At 46.8% G+C, this 17,436-nt stretch overlaps 1 protein-coding gene across 3 annotated transcripts in view; it reads right to left on the bottom strand.

Annotated features, from left to right (window-relative positions):
* Nucleotides 1-1,206: 1,206 nt before the first annotated feature.
* Nucleotides 1,207-17,436, bottom strand: part of aplf (aprataxin and PNKP like factor) — a 42,578-nt gene continuing 26,348 nt past the window's right edge. For 2 of the 3 annotated variants that reach the window (XM_062540448.1, XM_062540457.1), the window contains exons 7-11: nucleotides 15,902-16,140; nucleotides 14,270-14,637; nucleotides 10,544-10,681; nucleotides 9,379-9,425; nucleotides 1,207-3,066 (exon numbers count right to left, since the gene is read on the bottom strand). In XM_062540448.1, coding sequence (XP_062396432.1) covers nucleotides 2,840-3,066; nucleotides 9,379-9,425; nucleotides 10,544-10,681; nucleotides 14,270-14,637; nucleotides 15,902-16,140 — 1,019 coding nt within the window. In that variant the 3' untranslated portion in view covers nucleotides 1,207-2,839. Of the gene's footprint in view, nucleotides 3,071-9,378; nucleotides 9,426-10,543; nucleotides 10,682-14,269; nucleotides 14,638-15,901; nucleotides 16,141-17,436 lie in introns of all 3 variants that reach the window. The other variant, XM_062540468.1, reaches the window with a different exon arrangement.

Here is a 17,436-nt window from a genome sequence, read left to right as displayed (position 1 = left end):
GCGACGCCAGTAGACACTGGGGGCCTTTACTTAACCGGCAGCCAAAGTGCAAAGTCTGAAGTCTAGCTGCAGCTCATTTAATAATGAGGCAAGATCGATTCGCTAATTTAATACGCTGCAGCAAGATCCAAAGCAGAAACAACGGTGGATCAGCTCAATGCTCCCCCTCAAGAGCTTTAGCTCACGGTTTTGTGACTTTGGCTCTTTGGTTTAAATCAGACCTCTGGTTTAAATGAGGGCCCCGGGACATTCTAGAACATTCCACTCCATGCTGGCCTCATTTGGACCGATTCTATTCCGGAACTCTACAACCTGAGCAATCCATAAGTGTCTCTGCAGAGGTTTCGGGGAGCCTCTCTTCTCAACAGAAGTCTCTATCTGTCACTTTCTTTCACTGTCAAAAGTTGCCATCTTTCTTTATCTTTCCCTCAATTTCTTTCTCTAGTCAGAAGTTGCAGGTACTTTCTCTTTCACTCGATTCCTTTATCCCTCTAACTCTAGAAGTTAGAAGTTGCAGAGGTGCAGACTAAATCTTTCTCTTTCAAACTCTTAGCATTGCTCACACTGTGCTCACACTTGCTCACTCACTGTGTGTGTGTGTGTGTGTGTGTGTATGTGTGTGTGTGTGAGAGAGACAGACAGCATCCGTGTGTCTGATTTAAGACCGGGCGCTTGTAAAAGGTTCACTGTGTAATTGAATCCGTGGGACAGCGCTGCTGACCGCTCAGAAAGACGGGAGGGCTGCGTTAATGGCAGCCGACGCTTCGGCGTCAATTACATATTTACAACCTTTATGAACCTCCTGTCAACGCCCCGAAGGAGATTTACAGTACCGAGGAAGTCGTGAGTGGGAGGACCAACTCCAAACGTTAACTAAACCGCGGTTAAGGTGCAGGGCCTGCACGTTTAGGCCTCTGCAGAGAAACACCAAACATCAAATGAATGTTTAGGAGAAAAGAAAAAGTTAAATAGATAAACAAAGAAACATCATTAAAATGTCATAAAAAACACATAATAATGTTATGTTGTTATTTGTGTGTGTGTGTGTGTGTGTAAGCATGAAATGCATGCTTTTGAGTTAAAATGATGAATAGACAAGACTACATTAAAAACATGCTACTTTTTTGGACAGAAAAGCATGTCTGCTGTTGTTTACCATTTCCTCACAAGTAAATAGATGACTTAATGGCGTCTGGGAGGGTGATATTTTTTTTCCGCAAGATGGTAGGGGCCTTTTTTAAAAAAAAATATTGCGTCCAGGGGTGTAGTAACTCTAACTGGACACAGGGGGACTACATCAAGCAGGCAGCACACTCAATGCCAATCCACCTGCTACATATTTTATCAAAGAAACAAAACAAAACAAAACAATCAAACAAACAACAACAACAACTAGAAAAAACAGAATATTAACATGTTCCTGTAAACTGAACACATCACAACTGCTTTCATCATCAAAACCCCAACAGAAAAGTCCTAATCCGTCTTTCGCTTAGCAATTTTGTTTGATCCGAGCAACAAAGTGATGTCAAGTATCCTTTCAACAAGGGCTGATATAGCTTGAGAAAACAAATGGTGCCTTCAGGGTACACAAACAGTACTAGAAACTCAAAAAACAGACAACATGTCAGCATGAGTTTGTGAGAAAGTGTTTTTTTTTTGTATTTGTACAATAGAAACAGCAGACCAGACATTTTAAAAAAAAATCAACTTTCATTAAAAAAAACACAGCATCCATTCAAAAACCATCAGAAACGTAAAAAAAAAAAACCCAACAAGAGCTGGACTTCAACCAGGTTTACACTGGCACATCTATTTCAATTCACATAGTTGCATTAAAAGTTTCAATGTTCCATTCCAACTACTGACTGTTTCCTTTAACTCCCTCCCTACAAATACAGTGTGTGTTGGTGTGTAGCCGGACAAACACGCCCCCCCCCCCCCAACCCAAATAAACATACATATATACACACACAGACACACACCCCAAACCCCTCAATAAGGTGGATGGGGAACAGGGTTCACTCCTGAGAACGGGATGTGAAAGGCATGAAAGAATCTTCTAGAAAGGGGATGGGTGCATTCCGTTGACAGTGCCAGACGCCGACAGAGTGAACCTCTCTGAGGCTCGTATATGTAGGTCACGGCTGACATGAACACTAGGTGCTTCTCTTTTATTCTTCTTGTTGTGTTTCTTTCCCCCCTCTTTCCTCTCCACTCTCTTTCTTCTTTCTCTCTCTCGCTCATTTTGTGTGCCTGGTTCTTTATACTTCACAGCTATATGACTCACCAAAGGGAGCAGTGTGTGTGTGTGAGTGTGTGTGTGTGTGTGTGTGTGTGTATGTGTGTGTGTGTGTGTGTGTGTGTGTGTGTGTGTGTATATATGTGTGTGTGTGGTTGAAGGGTGTTGATACACACTTGCTCCTAATGATGGGAGACCTGAGCTGAATGCCTTGTTGGGTAACTGTCGTTGGAACTTTTCCAAGTTTAATTACAATACAGCGATTCAATTAAGCGGCTAATGAAAAGTCCTATTAAAGATCACTTTACGGACATCAGTAGTTGAGAACGCTCCAGCCCATCAATAGCCCTAATGAGTCCTTTCCATCGCTAGGATTACAAACCAACTGGTGCGGTTGTTATTGTTGTTGTTGTAACAACCTGCATTAACATAAGAGTGGTGTTTGAGTCCGATTAGAGAGTCGGATACGATCTATAAGAAAGGATATCCTTATATAAATATATATCCTTAAACCCAAGTCTTCCTATCCTACTTCACTGAATGGCACCCTGAACTTAGCTCTGCTGAACAAGGCCTTTGATGGCTGTGTTGTATCATTCATAGGAGATGTATGTATAAAATACACCCAGAACTATTTCTTTCTGCGGAGGAAAGCCTTGGCCTCTTTCTGAAGGCGCTTGACATCCTCTTTCCCGCTGTCGCCGGAATCTTCAGGCACGTAGTCCGAGTCTTCGGCGACGTCCCCCTCGCTGTCGTCGTCGATGAAGCTGTCGTCGTACGCGTCCTCGTCCTCATCTCCGTCGTCTTGTCGGGAGGCAGAAGTTCTGGCTGTGGACACAACACAGGATGCAGTCAGACACGCAACAAAAGGGAAAGAAAATCTTGATGACTCAGTGGTAGTTACAAATTTCACTGGACACTGCTTTTTTTTTTTTTTTTTTTTTAAATCTTTTATCTAAAAGTGACACAATTTGACATTTTATTGATGTTCATCATGTGGGGTACTAATTTAGTGCTAAGGGGGATAACATAATTTGTCATAAACAACACCCCCTTTTAGCTACTCTAAAATCACTGTAACCTACAACCTTCTTGGGCTTATTAAACACCTCTTACAGACAATTTCAATTCACTGAATGGCACCAGTGTTTACCATTGTCACTTTCCCTATGCCCTTGTCCAACCACCGAAGACATATCTTCAATTTGTCTCTGCAATTACTCCAAAAAATGCCCTCCAGTTTCACATGTGGTTCTGGTTAGACTGACAGCTGTCAATCTGAAAGCAAGACTCTACTGCCAGACGGATGGATAATGAGCGGGACAGCTAGCACACAGCCTGACAGCAGGAGACAAGACTGAGTGAGACGAGCAGACCGAGAGTGGGACAGGGAAACAGGGAGAGAGACAGGGAAACAGAGAGTGAGACAGGGAAACAGAGAGTGAGACAAACAGCTAGAAACAAGAGAGTGAGACAACAGCTAGAAACAAGAGAGAGACAACAGCTAGAAACAAGAGAGTGAGACAACAGCTAGAAACAAGAGAGTGAGACAACAGCTAGATACAAGAGTGAGACAACAGCTAGAAACAAGAGAGTGAGAAAACAGCTAGAAACAGGGTGAGTAAACAGCTAGAAACAAGAGAGTGAGAAAACAGCTAGAAACAGGGTGAGTAAACAGCTGAGTGAGAAAAATAAATAAAAAGAGTGAGACGAACAGCTGACAGAAGGGGCTGATCAGGAGGGTGCTAGACTATATAACATCAAAGCGTTTTAATACAATGTTACAAAGCTTCAGTTTGAAAGTGGTTCATCCAGTTCAGAAAATATGTACGTGTGTGTGTGTGTGTGTGTGTGTGTGTGTGCATGTGTGTGCATGTGTGTGCGTGTGAGAGAGAGAGAAGGCGTGTGTGTGTGTGTGTGTGTGTGTGTGTGTGTGTGTGTGTGTGTGTGTGTGTGTGTGTGTGCACGCTTTTGAACAGACTATTCTTTAAAATGTGGATCAGGTTAGACTGACAGCGAACAAAACTAACGAGAGCGCCACAGCGCAGCGGATCAATACTGAGAGACCCAGCCAGCAGGTAACTGACGACCAAACCCGCACGACTGACGACCAGACCCGCACGCCTGACAACCAGACCCGCACGACTGACGACCAGACCCGCACGACAGACGACCAGACCCCACACACGACTGACGACCAGACCCCACACACGACTGACGACCAGACCCCACACACGACTGACGACCAGACCCGCACGACAGACGACCAGACACCACACACGACTGACGACCAGACCCCACACACGACTGACGACCAGACCCCACACACGACTGACAACCAGACTCCACACACGACTGACGACCAGACCCGCACGACTAACGACCAGACCCGCGCGACTGCTCAGCAGCACACAATGAAGATGTTCCCTGAGAGCACGAACACCATGTTGCTCCTAACGAACAACCTGCGACATCCTTTAGGTACCTGGGAACAGCTCCGAATAGATCCTGAGGGCTGATCCGGCGTGGAGGATACACTCGAAACAGAACGTTCCCTGGCAGCCCGTCAGTGTTTCGAAACACACACACACACACACACACACACACACACACACACACACACACACACACACACACACACACACACACACACACACACACACACACACACACACACAAGCATACGTAAGAATACGTATGCGCACACACACACCACACACACATCAACAAGCTCAATCTTTAGTGCCCAAAGGTCCTACCCCCCAATTCAATTCATTTCCAATCAGTTCAATCCAATTGAGTTCGACCTGTGGACCCTGCACAAAAAGGCCTCGACAGTGTGTGTGTGTGTGTGTGTGTGTGTGTGTGTGTGCTTGTGGAGATGGGTAGAGGCGGTCACTGTAAGAGCATAGTACCCTCCATGATATCCCCAGCAAGGGTGAGTGTGTAGGTTGAAGGGGGGGGGGTATAATGGGGGCAGGAACATGAAGAGCACACACACACGTACACACAGAGAGGGGTCATGTTCTTGCGTCCACCTAAGTGTGTATGTCCCTGTCCCTGATGGCCTGGGTGGGCAGGAGGAGTGTGTTCATCTCCACCTAAAGGCCACATGATTCACCTGTTGATGGAACATGGGTCTGCTTCACAAGAGAACACAACGTCCACCATCACACACACACACACACACACACACACACACACACACACACACACACACACACACACACAAGCAGGAACATGAGTGCATACAACCCACAGGCACGCACGCACACACACACACACGCACACACACACCACCCTCCCTTAACCTTGAGAACTCCCACACTGCTGTCAGTGCATGTATGTGGTCAGTCACTGCCCATCCCCGGTAGGTCCTCCAGCCTCCTACAGCAGAGGCAGGAGGGACATCTCCGTTCCATCTTTTCCAATTCCTTTTTTTTTAAAAAAACGTCATTTTTCCGACAGGAACTTCACATGTTAAAATATTTAGTGGAAGTGAATGAATAAACATTCGTTTTTGTATGTGCATTATAATTTGTGTGTGTGTGTGTGTGTGTGTGTGTGTGTGTGTGTGTGTGTGTGTGTACACGTGTGTTTGTGTGTGTATGTGTGTCTGTCTCTCTGTCTGTGTCTGTGTGTGTGTGTGTGTGTGTGTGTCTGTGTGTGTGTGTGTGTGTGTGTGTGTGTGTGTGTGTGTACGTGTGTTTGTGTGTGTGTGTGTGTGTGTGTGTGTGTGTGTGTGTGTGTCTGTCTGTCTGTCTGTCTGTCTGTGTCTGTCTGTCTGTGTGTGTCTGTGTGTATGTGTGTGTGTTTGTGTGTGTGTGTGTGTGTGTGTGTGTGCGTGTGTGTTTTGTGCGTGTGTTGTGTGCAATGCCAGGAGCCTGGGGTAGGACAAGTGCATAACCGGCCGATTTCACGCCTCTCCCCTCTCCCTGGTAAGCCAGCGCCGGTGCCAACAGCTCAGCTCAGCGGGGTCAGTTCTGCTTTGGGCAGAAACATCGGGGCGGGGGTGAGGGGGGTGGGGGGGTACTGGGACAAACCACAGCTTTACTGGGGAGCTACACCAGGCACATAACTGAGGCGTTCCGTTCGTGACGCGTAAAAATCCATTTTAGAAGACTGGTCTATTTTTATTTTTTTAAGGTACGCGCCAATGTCGCGTCTGGTGTAGCTAGCTCCATTGATTACAGTGATTATTAACTGCTGCAGAATACGCGTCGCGAACGGAGCGCTTCAGTTACGCGCCTGGTGTAGCTCCCCTTGTTACAGTAAAATCGCCTTTTCCAGCGTCTTCTGTCTGTGTAAACAAACCCGCGAGGCCTAGACAGCAGAACACACAGAAAGGACGCAGCCTTCCTGAGACTCCTTTGAAGTGCTCCGAGACCCTGGTTATCTCCTCGCAATGTAACGTAATGTAAACGTTTGTTTACCTCGAAATAACGGCTGCCAACTCACTTTCATGCTCCGCCGAGTTGCCATACGGAGAATGGAGTCTGACGACTGTGTAAAATCGCTGTTGTGTATAACAAGAATGTGGCTCTTTTGAAACTGGGTACCCTTGTGACGGTAAATAAGTACCAAACCACAAAAAGGGGAATTTGTGCTTACGAACTGTACTGTACTGTACTTAATTTGTGTTCCTCTGTTTTCAAACTCATTTATGCTTTACTTTTGACGTTGGTGGTCAATTCTGTCTCTCTATGTTATGTCAACTAAAGTCGGTTGAATGCTCGGTCACTGTCTGCTTGCTCTAGTAACGCAGTGGCTCTCAAACTTCATTGGTTCCATGTTTTCCCATCTCGGTCTGCTGGATCTGTATTTCGATTCATATGTCGGTCTGTTTATGGCTCCTGGGTTTGTGTGTGGCTATTTCACTTTGTTTATGATCTTCCTTGTCAAAAAAGAAAGGCATTATTCAAGTCAGGCACAAAAAAAAAAAAATTCCTCCTGTTCATGGCACCCCAAATGTCATGTCTCTATTCCCCACTAGTAAGGTCCGCCCCACACTTAGAGAACCGATGCTCTAATCGATGTCTGTATTGACCTGTGTGCCTCACGTTCCATCATGACCTGCAGAATCACAGTCACCCTGCGATCCCTCTATTCAACCTCATAACTCCATCTCGACAGGTGGTGCCGAATCAAACAACAAACACCACGTTGCAGTCAGAGACACACACACACACACACACACACGCACACACGCACACACACACACACACACAGCTGCTTTACAGTAGGTCAGTCCCAGCTTCATGTGTCTCATGAGCTCAAGGTGAGGCTGGTTTCTTTAGATTCTCGTCACTATCTGCCGTCTCCACGATGCGTCCTCTCCTCGTGGAATGCCACGCCACGTCACGTCTGTCCCCGCACCAGTTGAGATTGATTAACACGTGTTAAGACTGACTAAACAGGCTTACTGATTGCTCTCTCCTCTCCTCCCCTACTCCTGCATGAGTAATGAGTCCATTCTTCCTCCTGCCAATCTGTCATTCAATTGCACTCCTCCTCTCTCTTTCCCCTCCCTCCCCTCCCTCCCCTCCATCTGACTATCACTGACATGCCCTTTATCACTAACTTCTTCTTTTCCTCTCCAAAACCTCCCCTTTTCATCCTCCTCTCCTCTCATATCCCCCTTTTCTCCTTTCCTCTCCTCTCTTCTCCTCTCCTCTCATATTCTCTTCTCCTCTCCTCCCTTCTCCTCTCATATCCTTCTCTTCTCCTCCCCTCTCCTCTCTTCTCCTCTCCTCTCATATTCTCTTCTCCTCTCCTCTCATATCCTCCTCTCTCCTCTCCTCCCTTCTCCTCTCATATCCTCCTCTCTCCTCTCCTCCTCTCTCCTCTCCTCTCGGCAGGCAGTGATGTGTTGCCAGCGTGTCGTGCAGGACAGGATCAATGGGGCGCTGGTGAGTGAATGAGGCCCAGATGTTAATCAGGACATAGTGGCTGCTTGCTTTGATCTGCCTCCTCTGTTGCCAGTCCGGTTAACATATCATTTTAGCCCTCCTCCTTCACACACAACACCACAGTACAACGTGATGAGACAACACAACACCACAATACAACGTGATGAGACAACACAACACCACAATACAACGTGATGAGACAACACAACATCACAGTACAACGTGATGAGACAACACAACAACACAATACAACGTGATGAGACAACACAACACCACAATACAACGTGATGAGACAACACAACATCACAGTACAACGTGATGAGACAACACAACACCACAATACAACGTGATGAGACAACACAACACCACAATACAACGTGATGAGACAACACAACACCACAATACAACGTGATGAGACAACACAACACCACAATACAACGTGATGAGACAACACAACACCACAATACAACGTGATCAGACAACACAACACCACAATACAACGTGATCAGACAACACAACACCACAATACAACGTGATGAACATCACAACACCACAATACAACGTGATGAACATCACAACCCAACGTGGGGACAAAATGCGACAGCCCAACGTGATGAGACAACACAACACCACAATACAACGTGATGAACATCACAACCCAACGTGGGGACAAAATGCGACAGCCCAACGTGATGAGACAACACAACACCACAATACAACGTGATGAACATCACAACCCAACGTGGGGACAAAATGCGACAGCCCAACGTGATGAGACAACACAACACCACAATACAACGTGATGAACATCACAACTCAACGTGGGGACAAAATGCGACAGCCCAACGTGACGAGACAACACAACATCACGTTACAACGTAAAGACAGCACAACACGGCACAATATAAGACCGCACAGGGCAACACAACGCGACTTATCTCGACACAGCGCAACAATCGCACAACAAATCATGACCCCCGAACAGGAAACCCCCATCCACAATCTAAAATCGATAATTTGTGGCACCGTCTCTGGTACGCGGTTCGTTTATTATCCTGTGTGCCATCCTGTGACCTATAAAAAGCCATCCAAATCCGATAAAGCCAAGAGGACTTCCTTACATGGATGTGCAGGGGCAAGTCTGGTGAGAGAGAGAGAGAGAGAGAGAGAGAGAGAGAGAGAGAGAGAGAGAGAGAGAGAGAGATAAAGAGAGAGAGAGAGACTGACCTGGAGGCCTGGTGTGCTTGTATTCCTTCTTATGTAGTGGATTCTTCCTGCAAAACACACAATTACACAGAGTTAAGACGTGACGAGGAGAAACACCCACGCACACACACACACACACACACACACACACACACACACACACACACACACACACACACACACACACACACACACACACACACACACACACACACACACACACACACACACACACACACACACACACACACACACACACACACACACACACACACACACACACACACACACACACACACACACACACACACACACACACACACACACACACACACACTCCAGGAGATGCAAACACACAAAATAACTGCACACACACATATAATCTAATGAATGAATGTGTAATGAATGTGTTCAGTGAGTGTGTGTCCATGTGAGTGTGTGTCCATGTGAGTGTGTGTTCAGTGAGTGTGTGTCCATGTGAGTGTGTAGACTGGTCTGGACTAGACTAGACTGATTAGCCCCTCCATTCACACCTCACAGCATTGCACAAGAGACAGAGACACACACACACACACACACACACACACACAACCCTTGTGTGTGTTGGCCAACCTTTCCCGAGAGAGAGCTCCTCTAGGACGTGTTTGTAATTGCACTACTCCGTCACACACACACACACAGCCCCCTGACCTCCACTTCGACGCGCACACACACACACACACACACACACACACCCTATGACACACACACGCACGACAGTGACAGGTGACTTGCTGCCCTGGACCTTAAGACCTTCTTACACCAGAGACTGTGCCACGGAACCTGGGGGGGGAACACGGAACCTGGGGGCGGAACACGGACAACACGGCTCCGGAATTAATCACAGGGTTCAATCTTCCCAAAGCCAATTTGTCTCCGAATTAAAACAATCTCCCTCGATCACTTGGGACAAATCCTCGGCCGTTTGCTTTTCCACCCGTGGCTATTGTTGTTTGCTATGCTCATTTTGTTTTGTGTGCTTCAGTGATTATCAAGTGGGGTTTTTTTTTAAACTAAATTTATTTTCTACCACGCTGGGTACGATCTTTATCAGATGTCTTTACTTTAGACTGTTCTTTTTTCCCACCACATACACACTGCCTGCACGCTGAACAGGTGTGCTGCCAGCGCTACGGTACGCGCTCACCTGTAGCAGTCGGTCCCGTACGGGCACTCTGGGCGATCGTCGTCCTCCTCGTCCACTTCCTTCTCCTCTTCCTCGTCCCCTTCCTCGTAGTCGCTGTCTCCCGGGTGGCTGCTCTCTTGGAAGTGGACTGGGTTTTTCCTGTGAGGACACCGGACCCAACCCCACCATTAGCACAACAAGGAATGGAACTACATGAGCATTCAGTCACAGTGCACAGTGCAAGTGTGCAGAAACAGGTGGGAAAGACAATTAAAGGCAAGGGCTGCTGGGTAGTGTAGTTTTGGATGTGTATACGGTGTCCCTTGTTAACACAACATACATTATAAATATGCATCTCCTGCACAATAGCATGCAGAAATGCAGTATGGTTCCACAAATGTATCAGTCATCCTTAAAATGTATATTTTCACAAAACTGCCGTGACTAAACGTTTTTCTCAAACTACACTGAAACCAGAGGATAACCAACCGAACACTAAGAAAAAAAAAAAGAAAAAAATGGAGGGATGAGCAGACGAGTAGACAGGTGGATAGAGTGATCACCGTACGTGTGTGTGTGTGTGTGTGTGTGTGTGTGTGTGTGTGTGTGTGTGGCCTCCTCCCTTAATTAAAATCTCCAGACCAGATGACAGGGTCTCTCCAAGGACAAAAATTGATCTCGGATAAACCTTCAATTATCCTGGCGTCTGAGCGAAACATACCGATCGAGTCACTCTCTCGCATGACGAGCTTCAATGAGACCGTGAGAGGAGGTTCACACAGCACACAGCGCGCACACACACACACACACACACACACACACACACACACACACACACACACACACACACACACACACACACACACACACACACACCTCAGCCCCTGCCTTGGTGACGGGGACCAATGCAAAAGGACGTCAGCTCCTTCCTTGAGTAGAAGGTCATATAACAACATGGCAGATCAAAAAATCCTTCTGTACATCACCCAGTACCTTGCTGTGTGGCCATATTGATTTCTTTCAATTTGTCCCCTATGCAAACAGTCAATCAAGTCTCCCTGGACAGACTTCAATAGGGGCTACAAGAAGCTTGAGATGCAATGTCGGGTTTCCTTAGCAAGAACAGCATGGTCGATTAACAAATCTATACATGGTTTAACCCGAATCCCACACAACAAACATACTTGGAAACAAGACCGCTTCACTTGAAGCTGCAGTTTACTATGGGCAAAAATGATACATGCACCAAGATTTCTGTGTCAAAACATAATGCCAACAGGTTCAGTCTACAGTGGTCCTTCTTAACTGGTCTGGGACCCACGATTTCCCATGTTCATTACTGTAGGTCGTGACCCATATATATTTTTTTGCGATCAAGCCATCCATTATTAGATCTGATAAGGTAGCATTTTAAATGGGCAATTATTTATTTATTTAGTTTTAACCACAATGCTCCGAGACCCACCCAGAACGATTCCTCGACCCGCTTTAAGGTTCCAACCCACCAGTTAAGAAACACTGGTCTGGTGCACTTTTTGCATGGACCACGACATAAAATGCAGCTATCTGAATCCCCCAAACACAGCTGTGGAATGACAAACAACACAACCGACACAACAGTTTTGTGATGTAGCAGTGGGATCATGGGCCAAAAAAAAAAAATGGAGAACCAGTGGACCGAACCCCTTCATCGGACTGTGACAAGCAGGTGGTCAGCTCTGGGACAGCTTTGGACGGAGGAGCACTGGATTATTGGCGTGTTAAGTACTGTCTATCATTATATAATTGATTAATTATCTCCGCCGAGGAGGTTTTGTTTTCATCTGGGTTGGTTTGTTTGTATGTTTGTCTGTTTGTTAATAAAGCCCAATTTACACCAACGATTCCCGAGTGACGAGACTGAGTTGCAGCGATGTGAATTAGAAGTTGCACGTAGTTTCAAGCCGTCGCAAGCCGTCGCAGAGCATTAAACACGTTGAGTTGCAGTCGCAAGGTTTTAGAACGTCGCGGCTCGTCTCGTCGGGAATCTTTGGTCTGAACCCTACTTAAGATGACTCAAAAAGTTATGGATGGATTTCGAATAAAATTTTCAGGAGAGGTCTGACATGACTCAACGACAAAATGTAAAAGCTAATTAAAAAAAAAAAAAAAAAATTAAAGTATATATTTTTGGCTTTTGCTTTTAATGACAGGACAGTTAGAGAATGACAGGAAGTGAATGGGACAGAGAGTAGGGGTGGGATCTGGAAAGGACCACGGGGCGGGAATCGAACCCGGGTCGCCAGCGTACGGAGCAGGTGCCCCAGCCAGTTGCGCCACAGCTTGGGCCAAATATAACATTTTTGGAGTGATCCAGACCACCGTCTGGATCCAGGAGGCGGTTATGTTTTCGCTTGGTGGAAGTCTGCGCTCTCGGAGCCATCGTGTAGTTTAATTTTTACTATTATTATTATTTATTTTTTTATTTAAGTTCATCAGCAAGCGGACATCTTTGGAAAATAGGAAAATCTGTTGCCGTTTTGGCCCACTGGAAAAAACAATACGGTCTTATTGCCCTTACTATGAGTCTGAATCAATTTGATCAGGACTGGTTCTGAGTCCGTCCGTTTTCTTGAAACACAATTTGTCTGCACATCTGGGAGAAGGTGGGCAGGAACCCGAGGAGGCCTTGAGATGGAGTATGAGTAACCTCTGCTTATCGTTCAGCTTTGAAACGGATCGCTCAGATCTTTATTACCGACACAAATGAGACAGCCGAGGACGAAACACAAGCTGACGAACTGCACATGTTCTGCCCTTTGATATCATAGATAGAGGTGGATGAACACGCACACACACACACACACGCTCACACGAACACACGCACACGCACACGCACACGCTCACACACACACACACACACACACACACACACACACACACGCACACACACGCACACACATGCACACACACACACGCACCAGGGCAGGGGCCAATTTTTGAGTTCTGAGAAAGAGATGGCTAATGACAAACACAGCCTCTGGAAAAATACAGATCTTGGGCTTTAACAAGGAAGAGGAGTCTTACTGAGCATGATATTGGAAAATCCCCTGTGATTTTCCTTTTGCATGATAAGATAAAACCCTAACATTTATTACATTCTAAACAATCACTGGAGGTCATAGTGGTTGGAAGGACACTGGAAGCTTGTCGTTATAGTGTTCGCACTGTAACACTTTCTGGTTCCCAAGAGGAAAAAACCCTTTTCGCAAAATTGTCGAGGCAAACGGCATCTGAAACCTCGGCATTCCATTTGGTGTACACAACGTTAAAAATAGTTATTAACAGATCCATATATATACAGAGCATTTATATACTTTCTTTGGAAGAAAAAAAAACACTGTGCTCAAATTATTTGTCAGACTCCCTGCAGTAAACTCTGAGTAACTCTCAGATGTTTACCTGTGGCAGGAGTTGCCGTGGGGACAGGGCTGAAGAGTTCTAGATGTTTACCTGTAGCAGCAGTTGCCGTGGGGACAGGGCTGAAGAGTTCTAGATGTTTACCTGTAGCAGCAGTTGCCGTGAGGACAAGGCTGAAGAGTTCTAGATGTTTACCTGTAGCAAGCGTTGCCGTAGGGACAGGACTAAAGAGTTCTAGATGTTTACCTGTAGCAGCGGTTGCCATGGGGACAGGGCTGAAGAGTTCTAGATGTTAACCTGTAGCAGCAGTTGCCGTGGGGACAGGGCTGAAAAGTTCTAGATGTTTACCTGTAGCAGGAGCTTCCGTAGGGACAGGGTGTCCTTCTCGTTGCCTTCTTCACTGAGGCCCCTCCAGCGGTGGTCTCCTTGCTCTTAGCTTTGCTTGCAGCCTGCGACGCACCGTGTCCGTTCTGAGACGACGGCTTGTTGTCGTCGTCGTCGTTGTCGTTGCGTTTGCGATCTGTGCTGCCTGTGGACGTAACGCTGGACGAGGTAGCTCCTGGCGCTCGTCCTCTCGGCCTCTTTTGGACTTCGTCTTGCTCCTCATCCTCCATCGCCTGGCCAACCTCCATGCCGTCGGACTCGTCGCTCATCTCGTCCCGAACAGGTGTGGACTGTCTGGCGGGTTTGACGAGTCGAGGAGGACCAGCAGCAGCCTAACGAGTGAAATGCATACAGAATTAAAAACATGCACATTAGAGCCTTTTACAAAGAAGCTGTAGTTGTAGGAGCAGGAGAAGACGACTTGTAGAGATTAGTAATGATGATAACTGTTGTTAGGATATGATTAATTGAATGACTTTATTGTTTATTTGGTTATCTCATTATATCTCATTATATTCATTGTTTTTTTTTTCATTAGGTTATTGCTTGAATTGTTATTGTTTGATGTTTATATTGCTATTCTCCCTACTGTAGTTTGATCTTTTTGAAATGGTTCACTGACAAATCAATGATTGTGTTGTTTTTATTTGTATGTCGCTTTGGACAAAGGCATCTGCCAAATAGCATAACCATAACCGTAACTGGAAACAGGCATATACGGTAAGGCAAACGTTGAATACAATAACATTACATGCCCTAACACGTCTTGTGTGATCCAATATTCGCTTCACCAAATTGACGATTAGAGGAATCTGCTTCAAGGAATCGCTCTCCACTACGCACGCTGAAATGCACTTCACTAATTTGGCTCTTGTGCGTAGAAGAGACCTGAGGCGTTCATCGTAGGACACTACAATGAGAGGAAATCCCTTTAAGCCATCTCTGCTGGCTTGGCTCATCTGCGTAGGGGAGGCCTCAGCAGTCCAACGTCGGAGGTGGTGATCAGAACGAAGGAGGTGCACAACTAGAAGCTTCTTTCTCCTTTTCAAGGTCGGGAGAGAACAGCGCTCAGCCCCAAATAACACGTTCCTCCAACAAAAGGCCTTTTCATGTGTGAGAAGAAGAGTTCTGTGTGTGTGTGTATGTGTGTGAGAGTGTGAGAGTGTGTGTGTGTGTGTGTGTGTGTGTGTGTACACATGCTCACCCTCTCCAAACTCACCCACAGCCAGAAGCCACTTAGAAAAGGCCATTTTTACATATCAAACACTCTCTCTTTCCCTTTCCTCCACTAGCTCTCTTCCACTTTCCCAAAATACACACACACTACTCTGCTCAGCCTACATGTAGTTTACGAAACACACAGATCTCACCTTCTGTGTAGTTTACGAAACACACTACTCCCAGCCTACAAGTAGTTTACGAAACACACAGATCTCACCTTCTGTGTAGTTTACGAAACACACTACTCTCAGCCTACATGTAGTTTACGATATACACTACACTCAGCCCCCATGTACTTGTACAGTGTGCGATGCATAAAGTAAGATCATACGCAGCTCAACAAGAACTCGTCCTCTGTTTGCGCGGCCCTGTTACCTTCATCTCCTCCTCCTCGTCCTCCTCTTCCTCGCTGCTCTTCACCCTCTTCCTCCTCCTCTTGGGCAACTGGACCACCTCCTCCTCCTCCTCCTCTCTTTCCCGTGCCTCCTCGTCTTCCTCCGAGGACACGACCCGGGCTCTGCCCCGCTTGGGTGTGGACACAGCTGCTGCTTTGGGCTTGGGCTTGGGCTTGGGTGTTGTGGCTGTGGCTTTCGCTGGGCCCCTCTTCCCAGCACCTAAACAAACAAACAAACAAACAAACAAACAAAAACACAAACATGCATCAGTTAGATTTTTAGACTCGATTTAGACTCGATTTTTGACTACTTTTCGCTGGGCCTCTCTTTCTTGCCCCTAAACAAACTAACAAACAAACAAACAAACACACAAACAAACACACAGACCAAAAATGCATCGGTTAGACTCGACTGTGATCTGTGCTTTTCGTTGGACTCTTCTTCCAAGCCCCCATCCACCAACACAAATAAACAAACAAACAAAAACAACAACAACAATAAACAAAAAATAAATAAATAAAACCCAAACAAACAAAGAACCTGGCTCAGTCAGATTTAGGCCGAGATTAGGGAGGCGGACGTGGCGAGGGGTGAGAGCCGCGGCGGGATCACGCTCGGCCTCCAGCGCCGACCCATCCGTCTCGGTTAAGAGCGGCGGGGGAACGTTTGGGGGGGGGGGGGGGGGGGGGGCAGCCGGCATAAAACGCAGGCAGTGACGGACAGCGCTCGGCGAAGCGGGCGCGCGTGGGGAGACGCTTTTTTTCCCGTGCCGTCGGAGAGCACTCGAGGAGAGTGCCCGGGCAGCTCGGAAATTTACACCGCCATAAAACACCAGCGGTCTGCTAAATGACGCCTTGGGGGGATCCCCCACCTCCTCTCCTGCCGTCTGCTGCGTGCTGGGTTAGCACCGGAATCCCTTTTGAGGCGGGGAAAAACGAGCCGCACGGAGATCTCTCGGAAAAAGCTGTGCGTGTTCCCTTTTCGGATAAAAACCTCATCTTCTGTCTCAAAAGAGAGAGAGGGACGGAGGGAGGGAGGGGGGGAGAGAGAGTGAGAGAGAGAGAGGGGGGGGGACCAAACGAAAAGCTGTGTGTTACCTTTTCAGATAAAACCTCATCTTATATCTCAAAAGAGAGGGAGAGAGGGAGGGAGAGAGAGAGAGGGGGGGGCAAACGAGGGGAGAAATGCCAGAGGAGGCTCTGGGAAGTGCAGTGAAAAAAGAACAACATGTTTTTCAGCTTTCCGTGTGGCGTTGTGCTTTTCTGAGAAGACAGAGCATGTGGACGCTGTCTAGCAGGGCCACCACAACACCCAACATGGGGATGGACTAGTGCATCACTTTGCACTTTCCAATATATGGAATAGTGCATCACTTGTGTGTGTGTGTGTGTGTGTGTGTGTGTGTGTGTGTGTGTGTGTGTGTGTGTGTGTGTGTGTGTGTGTGTGGAGGTGGGTGGATGAAAGCTGTTGAGTGTATGGAACAATGCATCACTCTGTGTGTGTGTGTGTGTGTGT

The sequence above is a fragment of the Sardina pilchardus genome, chromosome 1 (genome assembly GCF_963854185.1).
Source record: "Sardina pilchardus chromosome 1, fSarPil1.1, whole genome shotgun sequence".
NCBI classification, from domain to species: domain Eukaryota; kingdom Metazoa; phylum Chordata; class Actinopteri; order Clupeiformes; family Clupeidae; genus Sardina; species Sardina pilchardus.
The sequence above is the reverse complement of the archived record's forward strand: the minus strand, read 5'-3'. Positions and strand labels throughout refer to the sequence as shown.